Source organism: Cnephaeus nilssonii, assembly GCF_951640355.1.
Source record: "Cnephaeus nilssonii genome assembly, chromosome: 1".
Lineage (NCBI taxonomy): Eukaryota > Metazoa > Chordata > Mammalia > Chiroptera > Vespertilionidae > Cnephaeus > Cnephaeus nilssonii.
The window spans coordinates 75501048-75519288 of record NC_137072.1 but is presented as its reverse complement, the minus strand read 5'-3'; the positions used below and the strand labels follow the sequence as shown (position 1 = coordinate 75519288).

At 44.5% G+C, this 18241-nt stretch overlaps 1 protein-coding gene across 3 annotated transcripts in view; it reads right to left on the bottom strand.

The window, feature by feature from the left end:
- Positions 1 to 12851, bottom strand: part of LOC307102429 (UDP-glucuronosyltransferase 2B31-like) — a gene marked incomplete at both ends in the record, with an annotated part of 259955 nt that extends 247104 nt beyond the window's left edge. The window contains 2 exons of one of the 3 annotated variants that reach the window (XM_079775985.1): positions 8241 to 8389; positions 12098 to 12851. In XM_079775985.1, coding sequence (XP_079632111.1) covers positions 8241 to 8389; positions 12098 to 12818 — 870 coding nt within the window. The remainder of the gene's footprint in view (positions 1 to 8240; positions 8390 to 12097) is intronic. The other 2 variants (XM_079775979.1, XM_079775991.1) reach the window with 2 other exon arrangements.
- Between the last annotated feature and the right edge of the window lie 5390 nt (positions 12852 to 18241).

The following is an 18241-nucleotide window of genomic DNA, read 5'->3' as shown; positions in this document are numbered from 1 at the left end:
GCATGTCAAACTCACAGCTGGCAGCCTGCATGCCTCCTTTAGGACTTTTCATGTAAGTCTTATGGCAACTACAAAGTAATAACCTATAGTCGATACATAAGCAGACAAATAGTTCTTTTGGATATATTCCATTCAGACATAAGTTAGCCAGCAGTTAGCCAGCAAGAATTTAAGCATATCACTGTAAAAATTATCAATTCACAAAGGATAAGAGTAAGAGAAGAAAGGAACAAAAAATACAAAACAGTAAGAAAAAAGTTAAAAATAATGATAGTAATTCCATACTTATCTATTGATTTTACTTTAAATGTACATGGCTAGATTCTACAATCCAAATACAAGGTGATCGAGTCCATAAAAACAAAGGAATATATGACCCCAATGTATGCTACCTAGAAGAGACTCACTTCTGATTTAAGGACACAACACAGATTGAAAGTGAAGGGATGGAAAAGATATTTCATGAAAATGGAAATAACTAAAGCAAGAGTAGCTATACATATACTAGCAAAATACTCTTTAAGCTAATGGTCACAACAGACAAAGTGAAATATAATGATTAAAAGGTCAATCCAATAAGATGATATTACATTTGTAAATATTTATACACCAAACATAGGAGCACCTAAATGAAAAGCAAACATTAACAGACCTGAAGAGAGATAGATAGCATTTGACAAAATTTTAATATCCAGTCATTATAAAAACTTTCAACAACTTGGATATAGAGAGAAAGACTACAAACAAATAAAGACCATCTATGACAAACCCAGAGCCAAAATACTCAATGATGAAAAAAAAGTAAGCTTTTCCACTAAGAACAGTCAGAAAGACAAGGATGTCCATGGTTGCTACTTTTATTCAAAATATTACCTGGAGCTCTATTCAGAGCAATTAGGCAACAAAATGAAATAAAAGCTATCCAAATTGGAAAGGAAGAAGTAAAATGGTCCTTATTTACTGATGTCATGAAAATATATATAGAAAACACTAAAGACTCCATTAAGAGCTTTTAAAATTAATTATAAAATTTAAGTAAAGTTCCAGGATTCAAAATCAACGTAAAAAACTCAATTGTATATTTACACACTCACAATAAACTATCAAGAAGGAAAAAATCCAAGAGCGACAACCAAGATGGCAGCATAGATAAACACCTGAACTTGTTGCCAAGCACAACCATATCAAAACTACAACTAAAATACAAAACAAATACCATCCACAACCACAGGAAGGCTGGCTGAGTGGAAATTCTACAACTAAAAGGGAAGAGAAAAGCGCATTGAATCCTGGAGGAGGTGCGGAAGTAAAGTGTGGAGGTACGGAGGTGCACGCGGAAACGGGCTGGCAACTGGGTACGCTGTTTTTTTTTTTCAATCGGGAGGGAGATACAAGCTCCCGACTGCTCTGAACTCTAGTTAGTTACCTACAAGGGAGAGACTCTGGGGACCCAGACTCATACTAAGGAAACTGGATTGTCTGTTAAGAGGCCAGAATGTGAGGGCAGCTTTCTCTCAGAGGTGCTTGCAGTGATCATTGTTCCTGCATGGTGCCACAGGACACAGAGACCTGGGGTCCTCTTTGGGACAGGGCAGAAGGTCAGCCATTGCTGTTTGCTCTGCCTGGTAATTCCCTGAGACCTCACCCAATTTACAACCCCACCCAAGCTGTGCGCAGAGGCTTTTGCATTAGAATGGACTGGCCTATTACAATCTAAAACCTAACAAACTTCAGCTAGGTCAGAAAGCCCAAGAGCTTCCAAAAGAAGGCCCAAGGCTCCAGAGCAACTTGCACTCCTTCACAGCTGGGCCTCATCTGGGCACCTCCAAACCCCAAATAAAGAAGAGGAATCTGTAGATCTCCCTGTAGCTCCTTCTGGGTAGCTTCAGGCAGTGCCTGACTTTGCACCTCCTTTGAGATCCAAGAGCCAGTGTACCCAGTGGTCAGAGTGAGACCATCCAGATTACAACTCTTCACATCCATAAAAGACACACTCAGGGGGCAGACTCAGTGAGTGCCAAAGCAAGTTCTGCCCCATAAGGATATCTCCAGCACAGAAGTTCTCACACTGTAGACACAACTGGTTCTCACAGCCAATTGACCTGAAGGTCAATTCCAACCAGTGTACCAACAGCAATCAAGGCTTAACTACAACAAGACTGTGAACACAGCCCACAAAGGGGTACACCAAGAGTGTCAACTTCTAGTAATTAGGGAGGCTGAACCACTGGGCCCAATAGGTCACCTCTCTCACAAAGCCACTCTATCAACTCAGGGAAGCAGCCAAAGTCCAGAGACAAAGAAACAGGTCACAAATGAAAGAAATGGAGGAAAGCAAACTACTGTATATAGAGTTCAAAATCATGGTTATAAGGTTACTCAAGAATCTTCTAGAAACCTCTGAGAAATATAGTGAGCCCCTCAAGGATATGAAAAAGGACCAATTAGAAATTAAGCATACACAGACTGAAATAAAGAATAATATACAGAGATCCAACAGCAGACTAGAGGATCGCAAAAATCAAGTCAAAGATTTGAAATACAAAGAAGCAAAAAACACCCAACCAGAAAAGCAAAAAGAAAAAAGAATCCAAAAATATGAAGATAGTGTAAGGAGCCTCTGGGACAACGTCAAGTGCACCAATATCCGAATTATGGGGGTTCCAGAAGAGGAGTGAGAGCAAGATATTGAAAATCTATTTGAAGAAATAATGACAGAAAACTTCCCCTACCTGGTGAAAGAAATAGACCAACAAGTCCAGAAAGCACAGAGAACCCCAAACAAAAGGATTCCAAAGAGGACCACACCAAGACACATCATAATTAAAATGCCAAGGACAAAAGACAAAGAGAGAATATGAAAAGCAGCAAGAGAAAAACAGTTAGTTACCTACAAGGGAGTACTCATAAGACTGTCAGCTGATTTCTCAACAGAAACTATGCAGGCCAGAAGGGAGTGGCAAGAAATATTCAAAGTGATGAATAGCAAGAACCTACAACCAAGATTACTCTACCCAGCAAAGCTATCATTTAGAATTACAGGTCAGATAAAGAGCTTCACAGATAAGAAAAAGCTAAAGGAGTTCATCACCGTCAAACCAGTATTATATGTAATGTTGAAGGGTATTCTTTAAGAAGAGGAGGAAGAAGAAAAATGTAAAGATAAAAATTATGAACAATGAAGTGACAACAAATACATAACTATCAACAAGTGAATCTAAAAAGCAAGTGAATACAAAATCTGATGAACAGAATAAACTGGTGAATATAATAGAATCAGGGACATAGAAAGGGAGTGGACTGACAATTCTCATGGGGAAGTAGGAGTAGGGGGGTGCAGGAAGAGACTGGACAAAAATCGTATAAAAAGCTTCTGCACAATAAAGAAAAGCATCAACAAAATTAAAATGCAACTTACAGAATGGGATAAAATATTTAGAAATCATATCCGATAAGGGGTTAATATCTAAAATATGTAGAGAACTCACATATTTCAGATTAAAAATGGGAAGAGCACTTTAGAGACATTTTTCAAAGACATACAAATGGACTACAGGTACATGGAAAGGGGTTCAGTGTCACTAATCGTCAAGGAAAAGCAAATGAAAACCACAGTGAGATACCACCGAATACCTGGTAGAATGCCTATCATAAAAAAGTACAGGAGATAATAAATTTGGCAAGGATGTGGGAAAAGGGGACATGTACAGTTTTGGTAGAAATGTAAATTGTTACAGCCATTATGGAAAAGAATGTGAAGTCTTCTCAAAAAAATTAAAAATAGAACTATCATATGATCCAGCAATCCCAGTTACTGTATCCAAAGGAAATTAAAACAGGATTTTGAAAAGATATCTGTACTTTCATGTTTATTGCAACATTATTCACAATGACAAGATATGGAAACAACCTTGGTGTCCCTCAAAAGATGAGTAAAAAAAAAAAAAAAAGATGAGTAAGATATAACACACACACACACACACACACACACACACACACACACACACACACACAGTCAATATTATTCAGCCATAAGAAAGAAGGAAATTGTGCTGAGACACACACACACATATAGTCGGCACCATGTGTGCAGTATGCTAAGTTAAATAAGCCAGACAGAGAAAGAGAAAAGGCACATACTATTACTTATATAAGAAGTCTTAAAAAAACAAAAAAGGCAAATATAAAAAAATAGTAGAAAATTGGTTGCCAGAATTTGAGGGTGGAGGAAATAGGGAGATGCTGGTATACGATTATAAACTTCTAGCTATGAGATGAAAGGTCTGAGGATCTAATGTACAACTTGGTGACTAGAATTGATAACACAGTATTGTATAATTGAAATCTGCTGAGAGCAGGACTTATATGTTCTCACACACACAAAAGAAGATACATACGTGAGGTGGTGTTAATTACATGAGCAGAATACCTTCACAATGTATATGTATATCAAATCACTATCTATACTCATAAAAGAGTAATATGCTGATTAGACTGGGAGACCTTCTGGAGAACCTCCAGATATCCTTCCGGACAAAGCCGGGGGTTTGGCCGGCCTGCATATCACTCCCAAACGGCCCTCAGCCCCTCGCCCAAGCCGGCCATACTCCCCAGATGAGACCCCACCCTGAAGTGGGTGTGGCTCACCTGAAAACGGCCCTCAGTCCCCCAGCGGGGACCCTCACCCTGATCAGGGTGTGGCCAGCCTGAAAACAGCCCTCAGCCTCTCACCCAGGCTGGCCACACCCCCAGCAGGGACACCCACCTCAATGGGGGCATGTCCAGCCTGCAAACTGCCCCAAACCCTCGCCCAGGTAGGCATTACCCCCAGTGGGGACCCCCACCTCAATGGGAGTGTGGCTGGCCTGCAAATCACCCCAGAACCCTCGCCCGGCTGGCCCCACCCTCCAAGGGAACTTCCATCTTGATTCGGGACACCCTTCAGGGCAAACCAGCTGGCCCCCACCCATGCACCAGGCCTCTATCTATATTAATAAAAGGGTAATATGCAAATTAGACTGGGAGACCTTCCAGGAGACCTTCCGGATGTTCTTCTGGACAAAGCCAGGGTGGTGGGGCCGAGGTAGAGGCAATTAGAGGCCAAGAGGGGAGGGCAGTTGTGGATGATCAGGGCTGTGGGGGAGGCATTGGGGGTGATCAGGCCAGTGGTGGGGGCCAGTTGGGGGTGACCAGACCATCAGTGGGGATCAATAGGGAGTGATCAGGATGGGGGGGGCAGTTTGGGGTGAGCAGGCCAGCAGGGGGGCAGTTGGGGGCAAGCAGGCCAGTGGGGAGGGATGGTGGGGGAGAGCAGGTCAGCAGGGGTGGCAGTTGAGGGTGATCAGGCTGGTGGCGGGTATTTGGGGGCAAGCAGGCCGGCGACAGGGGGCAGATGGGGGCAAGCAGGTTGGCAGGCAGATGGTTAGGGGCAATCAAGCAGGCAGGCAGGTGAGTGGTTAGGAGCCAGCAGTCCCAGATTGTGAGAGGGATGTCCGAATGCCAGTTTAGGTCCGATCCTTTCAATTGGAGAGGGTGTAGGCTGGCCTGAGGGAAACCCCCCACCCCTTGCATGAATTTCATGCACTGGGCCACTAGTATACTAATAAATTGTAATATGCTAATTAGACCAGGAGACCTTCTGGGAGACCTACTGGATGCTCTTCTGGAAAAGCCATAGTGGTGGGGCCGAGGCAGAGGCAGTTAGGGGTGGTAAGGCCAGGAGGGGAGGGCAGTTAGGGGTGATCAGGCCAGCAGGGGATCAGTTGAGGGCAAGCAGGCTGGCAAGGGTACAATTGGCGGCGAGCAGGCCAGCAGGGGGGACAGTTGGAGGCGAGTACACTGGCACAGGGGGCAGTTGGGGGTGATCAGGCTGGTGGGAGGAGCATTTGAGGGCAAGCAGGCCAGTGGGGAGAGTTGGGGATGAGCAGGTCGGCAGGCAGAATGGTTAGGGACAATCAGGCAGGCAGGCATGTGAGCGGTTAGGAGCCAGCAGTCCCGGATTGCGAGAGGGATGTCCAACTGCCCGTTTAGGCCCGATCCCTGTAAACCAGCAGTAGGAATCCTTCAAGGGGTCCCAGATTGGAAAGTGTGCAGGCAAGGCTGAGGGACACCCCCCTGTGCACAAATTTTGTGCACCGCGCCAATAGTATACTAATAAATTGTAATATGCAAATTAGACCAGGAGACCTTCTGGGAGACCTTCCAGACGCTCTTCTAGACAAAGCCATGGTGTAGGGGCCGAGGTAGAGGCAGTTAGGGGTGATCAGGCTGGCAGGGGGTCAATTGGGGGCAAGCAGGCTGGGACGGGGGACAGTTGGGTGCGAGCAGGCCAGCAGGGAGGCATTTGGGGGTGAATAGGCTGGTGGGGGGCAGTTGGGGTGATCAGGCCAGCGAGGGGGGGGCAGTAGGGGCAAGCAGACCTGTGGGGGGCAGTTGGGGGTGATCAGGCCGGTGGGTGGGTGTGGAGCAATTGGGGGCAAGAAGGCTGGCTGGATGGGCAGTTGGGGGATGGCAGGCCAACAGGCAGAGTGGTTAGGGGCAATCATGCAGGCAGGCAGGTGGTTGGTTAGTAGCCAGCGGTTCTAGATTGCGAGAAGGATGTCCAACTGCCAGTTTAGGCCCGATCCCTGTTGGACATCCCCTGAGGAGTCCCAAATTGGAGAGGGTGCAGGCGGGGCTGAGGGACACCCACCATGTGCATGAAGTTTGTGTGCTGGTCCACTAGTTTATATAATCCTATCTAATAAAAGAGTAATATGCGAATTGACCATCACTCCAACACACAAGATGGCCGCCCCCATGTGGTCAAAGATGGCTGCCTCCATGTGAACACAAGATGGCCACCACAAGATGGCTGGCAGGGGAGGGTAGTTATGGGTATTCAGGCCAGCAAGGGAGGGCAGTTGGGAGCAACCAGGCTTGCAGGGGAAGGCAGTTGGGGGAGACCAGGCCAGCAGGGGAGGGCAGTTAGGCCTCTATCAGGCTGGCAGGGGAGTGGTTAGGGGGTGATCAGCCTGGCAGGCAAAAGTGGTTACGGGCAATCAGGCAGGCAGGCAGGCAGGCAGGCAAACAATTGGGAACCAGCAGTCCTGGATTGTTAGAGGGATGTCCGACTGCCCCTTTAGGCCCGGTGGGATTGGACCTAAATGGGCAGTCGGATGTCCCTTGAGGGGTCCCAGATTGGAGAAGGTGCAGGCTGGGCTGAGACACACACACACACACACACACACACACACACACACACACACCATGCATGAATTTTGTGCACCGGGCCTCTAGTATAAGCATAATATGCTAATTAGATCAGACGTCCTTCCAGGCAAAGCTGGGGTTGTGAGGGAACCCTGGGTTCCATGTGCCTGCCTGCGGCCAGAGGAAAACCCAGGTCCCGGGTGCAGAGGGAAGCTGGTTCCAGCAGCCACGGGGAGGAAGGCCTACTCTTGTACCAATTTCATGCATTGGGCCTCTAGTGTACCCTATAAATATCTTATTAAAATATATGTCAATAACATGTCAATAAAGCAAAAAACAACAGGGTTAGATTGAATATAAATTCTACAAATTTTACCTCAGGCTTTAGACCTTATGAAAGTTATCACATATAGCTGAACATTTTTAAGTCTAAATAGAAATTGGGTTAACCCTTCAATAAGAAATCTGTTTTATGTTGCTGTCAATCAAATGGTAAACAAACAGGATATCTTATGAGATAATAAAATAATTCAGTAAAGGATGCTTGTTTTGTAATTATGTCTTAAGATATTATATCAATTTAAAGCATATTAGATTCTTGCTTTCCTTCATAAGGAATATCCTACATGCTGACAATTATTTTGCAATTTTGTATTATGGGTAATTTTCAGATGAAATTGGTATATTAAATATGCAGGATTTTGTGTCTTATTAGATGTGTAGTGTACATTTTCTTTGTGCTCATGTTGTCAGTCAGCTGTGATGTCGATAACCATGTTCCCCCAGGAATCTTTCCTGAGATTTTGTGCAGAATTGGTGAATGTCAGAAAACACCTGCTTTATTAGGCTATGCAATCACTTTTTATTCTAGGATGTCAAACCAGGTCTAAAATGGGCAATTTTTTAAATGCTGGAATGACAGCAAGTCAGTGTTGGGTTTTGCTGCCAATATTGGTGGAACACAATTTATATTGTCGAGGCATTGTCTTCCTTCTAAGGTAGAATACTAGTGAATATCCTCAAAAGAAAACAAAGAGGAATAGGTTTACCTTAGGCAGGGGTTTGGCAGGCTTGCAGTGGAGTCCTCCAACAAAATGAAAATGTGGTAAGACTGGGCGAGGAAATTCAAAATCCCAATAAGTTCGAATGAGCCACATTTCAGCTTTCGCCATTGTCCCATATAATGTAGTGGGTCTTCCTGAAGGGGAAGCAAGCAGAAGGCAGAGGAAATGAGAGCATTTTAATGTAAGTACTATACTAGGACATTTTCTGAAAGGTGCTGGGGATAAGGTAGCCCAAATGCTTTAAAGTGTCTGTGGTTTGATAATATGAATATTTATGTGTATGGTATATATGTATACATACTCATATAGGTGATAAAATATGTAAAATTTGTAGGTTTTATGTTTATGATCAAATATATAAGACAAAGTGCTAGAGACTTTTTATCTCTAACTAGAAGCCCGGTGCACGAAATTCGTGCACGGCGGGGGGTTGTCCCTCAACCCAGCCTGTACCCTCTCCAATCTGGGACTCCTGGAGGGATGTCCGACTGCCCCTTTAGGCCCGATCCCTCAGGATCGGGCCTAAAGGGGCAGTCGGACATCCCTCTCACAATCCAGGACTGCTGGCTCCCAACTGCTTGCCTGCCTGCCTTCCTGATTGCCCCTAACCGCTTCTGCCTGCCAGCCTGATCACCCCCTAACCACTCCGCTGCCAGCCTGGTTGATGCTTAACTGCTCCCCTGCCAGCCTGTTTGCCCTCAACTTCCCTCCTCTGCCAGCCTGGTCACCCCTAACTGCCCTCTCCTGCAGGGTTGATCACCTCCAATTGCCCTCCCTTGCAAGCCTGGTCCCTCTCAACTGCCCTCCCCTGCAGGCCATCTTGTGGTGGCCATCTTGTGTCCACATGGGGGCAGGATCTTTGACCACATGGGGGCAGCTATATTGTGTGTTGCAGTGATGATCAATCTGTATATTACTCTTTTATTAGATAAGATAGAGGCCTGGTGCACAGGTGGGGGCCAGCTGGTTTGCCCTGAAGGGTGTCCCGGATCAGGGTGGGGTTCTCTTGGGGCGTGGGGTGGCCTGAGCGAGGGGCCTGTGGTGGTTTGCAGGCGGGCCACGCCCCCTGGCAACCTAAGCGGAGGCCCTGGTATCTGGGATTTATTTTCCTTCTACAATTGAAACTTTGTAGCCTGGAGCAGAGCCAAGCCTGCTGTTCCCTCCGGGGCGGCAGCCATCTCTGGGGCAGTTAATTCACCTTCTACAATTGAAACTTTGTTGCCTCAAGCGGGTGGGCCCGGCCAGGGTGTACTTTAAAGCTTTGCTTCCCCTGTTGCCGCCGGCAACCCTGGCCTGCTCTCTCAAGCTCCATTCTGTTGCCATTTGTTTGAATTTGTTTACCTTCTGTAATTGAAACTTTGTAGCTTGAGTGGAGGCTTAGGCCTGCAACAGCTATGGAAAGCTTGGCTTGCTCTGTTACCTGGGAAACCTTGCTCTCTGTGGCTGTAGCCATCTTGGTTTGGGTTAATTTGCATACTCGCCCTGATTGGCTGGTGGGCGTGGCTTGGCTGGTGGGTGTGGCTTATGTAGCGGAATGATGGTTAATTTGCATATTACCATTTTATTAGAGAGGATGTGACATCGGTACATTCACAATGATAAACAATTAAATGTAAGCCATAACAGAATTAAACATACCATATTTTCTGGCATATAAGATGACCTTTTAACCAAGGAAAATCTTCTCAAAAGTTGGGAGTCTTTTACGCTGGAAAATACAGTAACCCACCCATCATTTGGCAATAACTCACTTTAATTCTAAATTGTAAATGCCGTATTTTCCGGCGTATAAAAACCCCGACTTTTGAGAAGATTTTTTTGTGTTAAAAGGTCGTCTTATACGCCTGAAAGTACGGTATTTGTTTTCTTTATAAAACTATAAAAGTAACAGATGCAAATGTAAAAAATTATTTGAGCTCCCTAGTCAATTAAACAATGGACACATGTTGCGTTATAAATTCTCAGCTTCGTTTCCACAATTTAGCAAACTATTTCCTGAATACTCAATTTTCTAAGAACTGTGATGTTTTTGAAGTATATCTTATTTCCTGACACCTATAATTGCATTTTGTTCATTTTTGGAGTTTAATAATATTTATATATATACTAGAGGCCCAGTGCATGAAAATTCATGCACTGGAGGAGGGATCCCTCAGCCCAGCCTGCCCACTCTCACAGTCCGGGAGCCCTCAGGGGCGGGAGGTGACTCGGCCATCAGGGGAAGGCAACGCCCCATCACACATCTGCTGCTGCCACTGCCAGCAGCACAAGATTCAGCCGGCCCTGGTTATCTAAGACTCGGGTGGCCCTGGGTGGCTGGGCAGCCGCCATTTGAGGCTTGCCTGTGCCTCGGACCAGCCTTGGGCACCTAGGCAGCTGCCATATGAGGCTTTCCTGCACCTCTGGCTGGCCCTAGGCGGCTGGGGCGCCTGAGGGGACTGGGGGACTCTGGAGGCAGGTGCAAAGATCCACAGGCCCGGGCCTGGCCTTGACACATGACTGCTACCCCAGTGGTGCTGAGGGGACTGGGCAAAACCATCTTGTGGCTGTGGGTGCCACCATCTTTGAGGGTGTGACAGTCAATTAGCATATTCCCTCTTATTGGCTGTGGGCACCACCATCTATGCAACAGAGTGAGGGTCAATTAGCATATTTTCTCTTTTTTTTTCGATAGGATTTAATAATAATATTTGCAAATAACAGCTGGAAAGTTTTCATAAGATATGGAAATAGATGCGCTCCCTTTAATTTTGGCTCATTTTGTCTACAATGAAAAGGTACAGTTTTTACAAACACAGACCAATAACTTGATTGTCCACACTTCAACATGATTTTCAACCTTTAAAAGAGAATGTAAGCACTGAGTGAATGAATATGTTGTTACTAGATACTTTGAATTGTAGATTCTTGAGTCATGTTTGGAGCCATTACATCTCCCCATTGTGAAAGAGTTTTTTAGGTAACATGGCAAACAGTTTAATTTTAAAATAAAGAAACTGAGGAGAAACATGTGGAAACAATTATCTCAAAGCTAAATGGGCAGCTGTACTAGAAATAAAGTAACTTCTCAATGTGCTTTTCTGCTTTGATCAAGATATTTAGTCAAATTTCTAATGCCTTTTACTAAAGTTGAAAAATTCTAGTAAAGTAGGTATTTTGGAAATAAGTACAGCACAGAGAATTTTTAGGGTAGTGAAACTACTCTGTATAATACATGTCATTATAAATTTGTTAAAACCCATGGGATATGTAACACCATGAGTAATCTCCAACATGAACTGTGGTCTTTGGAAGATAACGATTTGCCAATCTAGGTTCAACAATTGTAACACATGTATTCCTTGGGTGTGATATGTTGAAAATGAGCGAGCCTGTATTTGTGTGCAGGCAGTTGTTATATGGGAAATCTTACTCAATATTGCTGTGAACTTAAAAGTTATCTAACAATAAGTGTAGGATGGGCAATATTTTGACATTATGTTTAAGAAAAAACAAAGAGAGAATAAAACACTTTACCCAGAAAAAAAGAATAAAAAAATAGATTATATTACAAATAAATAGACAAAGAATTGGTATAATGGCTTCTAGAACTCCTCAGTGCTTTAATTTGTGGTTTTTGACTTCCTGAAATCTCCTGTACTAATAATGGATCACAGGGTTTTAAATGGCCTTATAATTTAAACATTACTATAATATATGTGAGATTGAAAGATCATTATATATTATTATTTAGTCATTTTACTTATAAAAGGTATTTCCTCTGACTTAATATTTGTACAAACTCTCCTCCTGTGGCATTAGAAAAGTTAGGATTTCAAGCTACCAATTAAAACATGACTTACCTAGAACATCACTATAAAACTGATCCCACTTCTTCAGATTATATGTTTGGAACCAGAAGTCAAAATAAAGCATGTAAATCATATTTTTCACTCGCTCCATGAATGTCATTTGATCACTTAATTCTGACAAGATAACAGGTACGTAGGATGGAGGGAATGGAAGTCCTCCACTGTACTTTTCAATGGTATAGCCCGGAGAGAAGCGGAGACTGTACACAAAAGGTATTTTAAGTAGCTCAGCCAGCAGCTCACCACAGGGTCCAATGGCATCTGCAAGAACGACATCAAACCTTGATTCCTGTAGTTTGGTCATAAGTTTCTTGTTCAAAACTACTTCTTTACAGAGTGTTTGAATACAATCATAATATTCCCAAAAGGTATCTTGCATTAGTGAAAAATAATTCCAAAATGTATCTTTTCTCCCATATAACCATTTAGAGATAATCCGCATGGAAAGATCCTCAAAATCATCTTTTGTTAAAGATGTAGGAAAAATCTCAAATTGAATAGCAGATGGTTTATTGGGATCAACAAGAATTGAAGCTGAAGATGTCAGAACAGTCACTTCATGACCTCTGTGGACAAGTTCATCCAGGATTGTCTTCATGTTGATCCAATGGCTGTATTCTGTGGGCCACACCAGCACCTTCCCACAGCTCCCAGGGCTGAAGTGACAACTCAGCTGTAGCAGCAGCAGAACTGAAATCCACTTCCTAGGCATCCTGGAGGCACACAGGCTTCTTTTCAAATCGCTGATCCCGTTCCCAGGGCTCACGCTTATGTCCAAAGGGAAATCAATCAGGAAGTTAAAATATAACCCACACACCCAAAGTAAATATATTTTATGAACAGTCAGACCATTTGTATGGAAGTAGAAAAAGTAAATATAGATGATAAGCAAGTGGATTTAATATCTGTTTTATGATTATAAGCACTATGAATGACTTTGTATTTGCAAGTCTTCTGTTTTATTTCCACTTAAAGGGTCTCCTTTAAGTAGAAAAGGAAAGGCCATAACCAGAAATAAGAAAATATGAGAAAGGAATAAAAACTCCACAGGTAAAGCCAAATATTAATAAAAACATCATATTAGACTTTTAAAAAACTACTAAAAAGGTGAAGAGGAAAAAAAGTATGTAACTCAACTCAAAATACAATAAGTAGTTAGGGGATACACAACACAAAAACATCTAAATCATGACATCAATAATATCAAACACGGAAGAGGTAGTGAAAATTTAATTCTTATACAATAGTAGAGGCCTGGTCTATGAAATTCGTGTACTTGGGGGGTGGGATGGGATCCCTCAGCCAGTCCTGCACCATCTTGCAGGCTGGGAGCCCTCAGGGGACATCGTTAGTGCTGCTGCAGATGCAGGAGTGGCTCTGGCCACCACCACTACACTAGCCAGCTGTGATTAAGATTTCTGGCCGAGTGGCACTCCCCCTGTGGGAGTGCATTGACCACCAGGGGGCAGCTCCTGCATTAAGCATCTGACCCCTGGTGGTCAGTGCGTCTCATAGTAACTGGATGTTCCACCATTGGGCCAAAACCAGCTCTCTGACAACCCACAAGGTGAGAGGGCGCATGTCAGGCCGAGGTACCCCACACGTGCACTATCAGGGCCAGGGAGGAATATGGGAGGTTGGCCAGCCTGTGAAGGACTATGGGAGGGCTCCAAGGCATGTCTGACCCGTCTTGCTCAGTCCCGATCTGATGGACCCCAGCAGCAAGCAAACTTACCAGTTGGAGCAGCTGCCCCATGGTGGCCAGTGCAGGTCACAGTGAGCAGTTGAGTGGCCTTAGTATATCATTAGCATATTATGCTTTGATTGGTTGAATGGCCAACTAGACAACCAGACACTTAACATATTAGGCTTTTATTATATAGGATATTTGAACTTAAGTGCATATTAGCTTAAAAGAGAGTGCTATAGATATTGAATGATATATGTAAACCTTATGATGACCACAAACTAAAACCATAAAAAAGATATATAAAGAACTAAGAGGAAGGAATACACACCAAACACTAAAGAAAAACAGCAAACCACTAGGGAAGAGATCAAGAGAAGAAGAAGTGATCAGAGGAGAAGTATAAGAACACCGAAGAACTATTAACTAAATGGTAATAAGTAAATACTTATCAATAATTATTTTAATGTAATTGGATTTAATACTCCAGTAGAAAGATATAAGGTGACCCTGGCCAGGTGGCTCAGTTGATTAGAGTATTGTCCTGTGAATGAAAGGTTGCATGTTTGATCCCTAGTTGGGGCCCGTATGGGAGGCAACAGATGATCTATGTTTCTCTCACACATTGATGTGTCTCCCTGTCCCTCTCTCTCTCCCCTTTCCTGTCCCTCTAAAATCAATAAACATATCCTCATATGTAGATTAAAAAAAATAGGGTGGCTGAAAAGGTTAAAAATTATGTCCTATCTATATGCTACTTATAAGAAGCACTTCAAAGACACATATAGACAGAAAATGAAGGGATGGAAAAAGATATTCTATGCAAATAGAAATGAAAACGAAGCTGAGGTAGTGATGCTTATATAAGACAAAGTAGACTTTAAAACAAAAAATGTAAAAGAAAGGCAAAGGATATTACATAATTATAAAGAGGTCAATCTAAGAACAGAATGTAACATTTGTAAATATCTGCACACCTAACATAGGAGCACCTGAATTTATAAAGCAATTATTAATAGATATAAAGTGAGAAATTCAAAGTAATACAATAATAGTAGAGGATTTTAATACCACACTCACATCAAAGGATAAATCATCCAGACAGAAAATTAAAAGCAATGAATGGCTTAAAATGTCACATAAGATGATATTGGCTTAATAGATATTTATGGAACATTTTATCCCCAAACTGCATAATACACATTTTTTTCAAGTGCACCTAGAACATTCTCTAGGATAGATCACTTATTAGGCCACAAGACAGCCTCAAAAAAACTTCAGAAGATTGAGATTATATCAATCACCTTTTCTGACCACAGTGGTGCAAAACTAGACATCAGCTACAGGAAGAAAACTGGAATGAAAACAAATATGTGGAGACTAAACAACATGGTACTAAACAACTAATGGTTCAAGAGAAAATCATACAAATAAAAAGTACCTTAAAGCAGACGAGAGAGAATCAAGATGGTGGCATAAGTAAACACCTGTACTCACCACCTCCCCCAACCTCATCAAAATTACAACTAAAATATAGAACAACCATTCAGAACTGCCTGAAAGCTGGCTGAATGGAAGTCATACAGCTAGAGAAGTAAAGAAGAGAGTACATTGAGACTGGTAGGAGGAGCAGAGGCACATAATAGGTTGGTCCAACATCCATGTGTGGCATTTTTTTCCTACAGTAGGGATATCTCAGCTGTAGAGACACCCCATGAATAACAAGAAGTCCCAGACCTACACCAGACCCTGAGCCCAGGATTCCTGAGCTGGGAAGAGAAGTCCCCATAACTTCAGGCTGTAAAAAGCAATAGGGATTGTGATTGAGTGACATGGAGGCTGCCCAAGATCCAGGAAGTTTCTCTTAAAGGAAATTATATGCATACTAGGGGCCCAGTGCATGAAATTCGTGCACTGGGGAGGGGTCCCTCAGCCCAGCCTGCCCCCTCTCACATACTGGGAGCCCTCAGGGGGATGTCCTACGGATGGCTTAAGCCCGCTCCCCATTGGGAGTGGACCTAAGCCGCAGTCTGGCCTCCCTTTGCTTGAGGCGACCGGGCTGATCAGGGGAAGGTGCCAGACTCATCACCCCACTGCTGCAGCCACTGCCAGTCACCACAGCTGCCAAGGTATTTTCATCAACATGGACTCCAGTCTCTTCACCATGAAAAATGACAACTTTCTTTAAGCATTTTCAAGAGGTGTTTTTCATAGGATATGACATTTATTTCTTTATTTTTCTTTTTATCCTCACCTGAGGATATGTTTCCATTGATATTTTCCCCTTCCCTCCGATCCCAAGCTCAGCCGCTTCCCAAGCCAAAAGCCTCCGCCCCAGGTCTAGGCTTGGGAAGGGGTCCCCTCCACCTCCGATTGCAGACTCGGCCCCTTCCCAAGCCTAAAGCCTCCACCCCAGGTTTTAGGCTTGGGAAGGGTTCCCCCCAGCACTTCCCCAAGCCTAAAGCCTCCACCCCAGGCTTTAGGATTGAGAAGGGGTCCCCCCCCCAGAACCTTCGATCACAGGCTCGACACCTCCCCAAGCCTAAAGCCTCCACCCCAGGCTTTAGGCTTGGGAAGGGGTTTCCCCCTGCACCTTCTATCATAGGCTTGGCCCCTTCCTAAGCCTAAAGCCTCCATCCACCCCAGGCTTTAGGTGTGGGAAGGGGACCCCCGCCCCTCCGATCGCATGCTCGGTCCCTTCCCAAACCTAAAGCCTCTGCCTGATGGCCGGCTGGGAGTGACCTGAGTGCTGAGAAGGTTCCCTTGACGGAGGTATGTCATCTTTGTTGGGTTAATTTGCATACTGACTCTGCTTGGCTGTGGGCATAGCGAAGGTACGGTCAATTTACATGTTTCTGTATTATTAGGTAAGACTAGAGGCCCAGTGCATGAATTCGTGAACCTTGAAAGGAACTGTGGGGTGTGATGCTGCAGTGGGCACAGGTGGGTCTTGGCCCATCCTCCTCGCCCCCTGCCTGGCACCCCCCACAGCATTCCCTGGTCCCCTCCCTGCTGGCAGCCCCGCTCCCGCCAATGCCACTCCCAAGTGCTGACGGCGCTGGCCCTTTTCACACCTGCTGATGGTGCCAAGCTATCAGGACCAGTGCCAGGTGATGGCAGTGGGTGCAAGTAGCAGGCTCCGGTGCTGGCTGCGGGTGCAAGGGGGGCCAGCACTGGAAGCAGGTGTGAGCACAGGGCAGGACCATGGTGCACAGGAACAAGGACTTTGCAGTAACCACCAGAGACTCGCCCTGATGACAGCGACTAGTGCCCCACCTTGGTCTGGCGCTTCCACTCACCTGCTCCACCATCCCAATGCTGCCGATTCCCACCATGTTCCATGCATGCCCCCTGGTTGTCAGCACACATCATAATGACTGGTTGTTCGGTTTTTCGGTTAGTCTGCCTTTCAGTCTATTTGCATATTAGGGTTTTATATATATAGACTAGAGGCTCCGCACATGAAATCTGTGTGTAAGTATGGTCCCTAGGCCTAGCCAGTGATTAAGGCCATCTTCCCCAGTTGACTGTAGCCAGCCCCGCCCCCCTGCTGCCACCTACCCCCAGTTCCCCGCTCGCCAGCCCCATGCCTGCCATGATTTGCCCTCTGTGTGGAGCGACTGGGGCCTTGGTCTGGCGCCACCCACATTCCCTACCATGACCCCTGGTTACCTATTTGCCATCGGGCATCTGAGCCTGCTGGCTGGGTAAAGGGACTGAGAGGTGGTCATTGCACCTCATAGTGACTGATCAAGCAGTCATTCTGGTTGTACTGCCGTAAGGGTCAATTTGCATATTACCCTTTTATTATATAGGATAGAGGCCTGGTGCACGGGTGGGGGCCAGCAGGCCTGCTCTGATGGAGGCCCCGCTGGGGGTTGGGCTGGCCCAGGCGAAGGGTATGGGCAGTTTGCAAGCCAGCCATACCCCCAATCGGGGTGGGGTGCCCGTTAAGGGGGTGTGGCCAGCCTGGCCGAGGGGCTGTCGTCGTTCTGGTCTCTGGTCATTCCAACGTTTCATTCTCTGGGCTTTCATTATATAAGATATGCATAAACCATGGACAGACAATAGTGCAGTCAGTCCTGGGGAGGGGTGAGGAGTAGAGTGGAGAGGCCAATGGGGAAAAAAGGAAGACATCTGTAATACTCTCAAGAATAAAGATAAATTTAAAAACTATATTGCTAACAAAACAATGAAAGATTGCTATTTGTGACAAAATGAATGGAACTAGAAGGTATTATTGCTTAGTGAAATAAATTGAGTAGAAAAGACAAATTCTGTATGATTTCATTTCTATGTATAATCTAAAACAAAACAAATGAACAGACAAAATAGAAACAGTTTCATAGATATAGAGAACCAGCTGATGGTTTCTAAAGTGGAAGTTAGGGAATGAGAATAAAATAAAGAAAAAGGACTCAGTTTGCTCTCTTATTAACTTATCTATA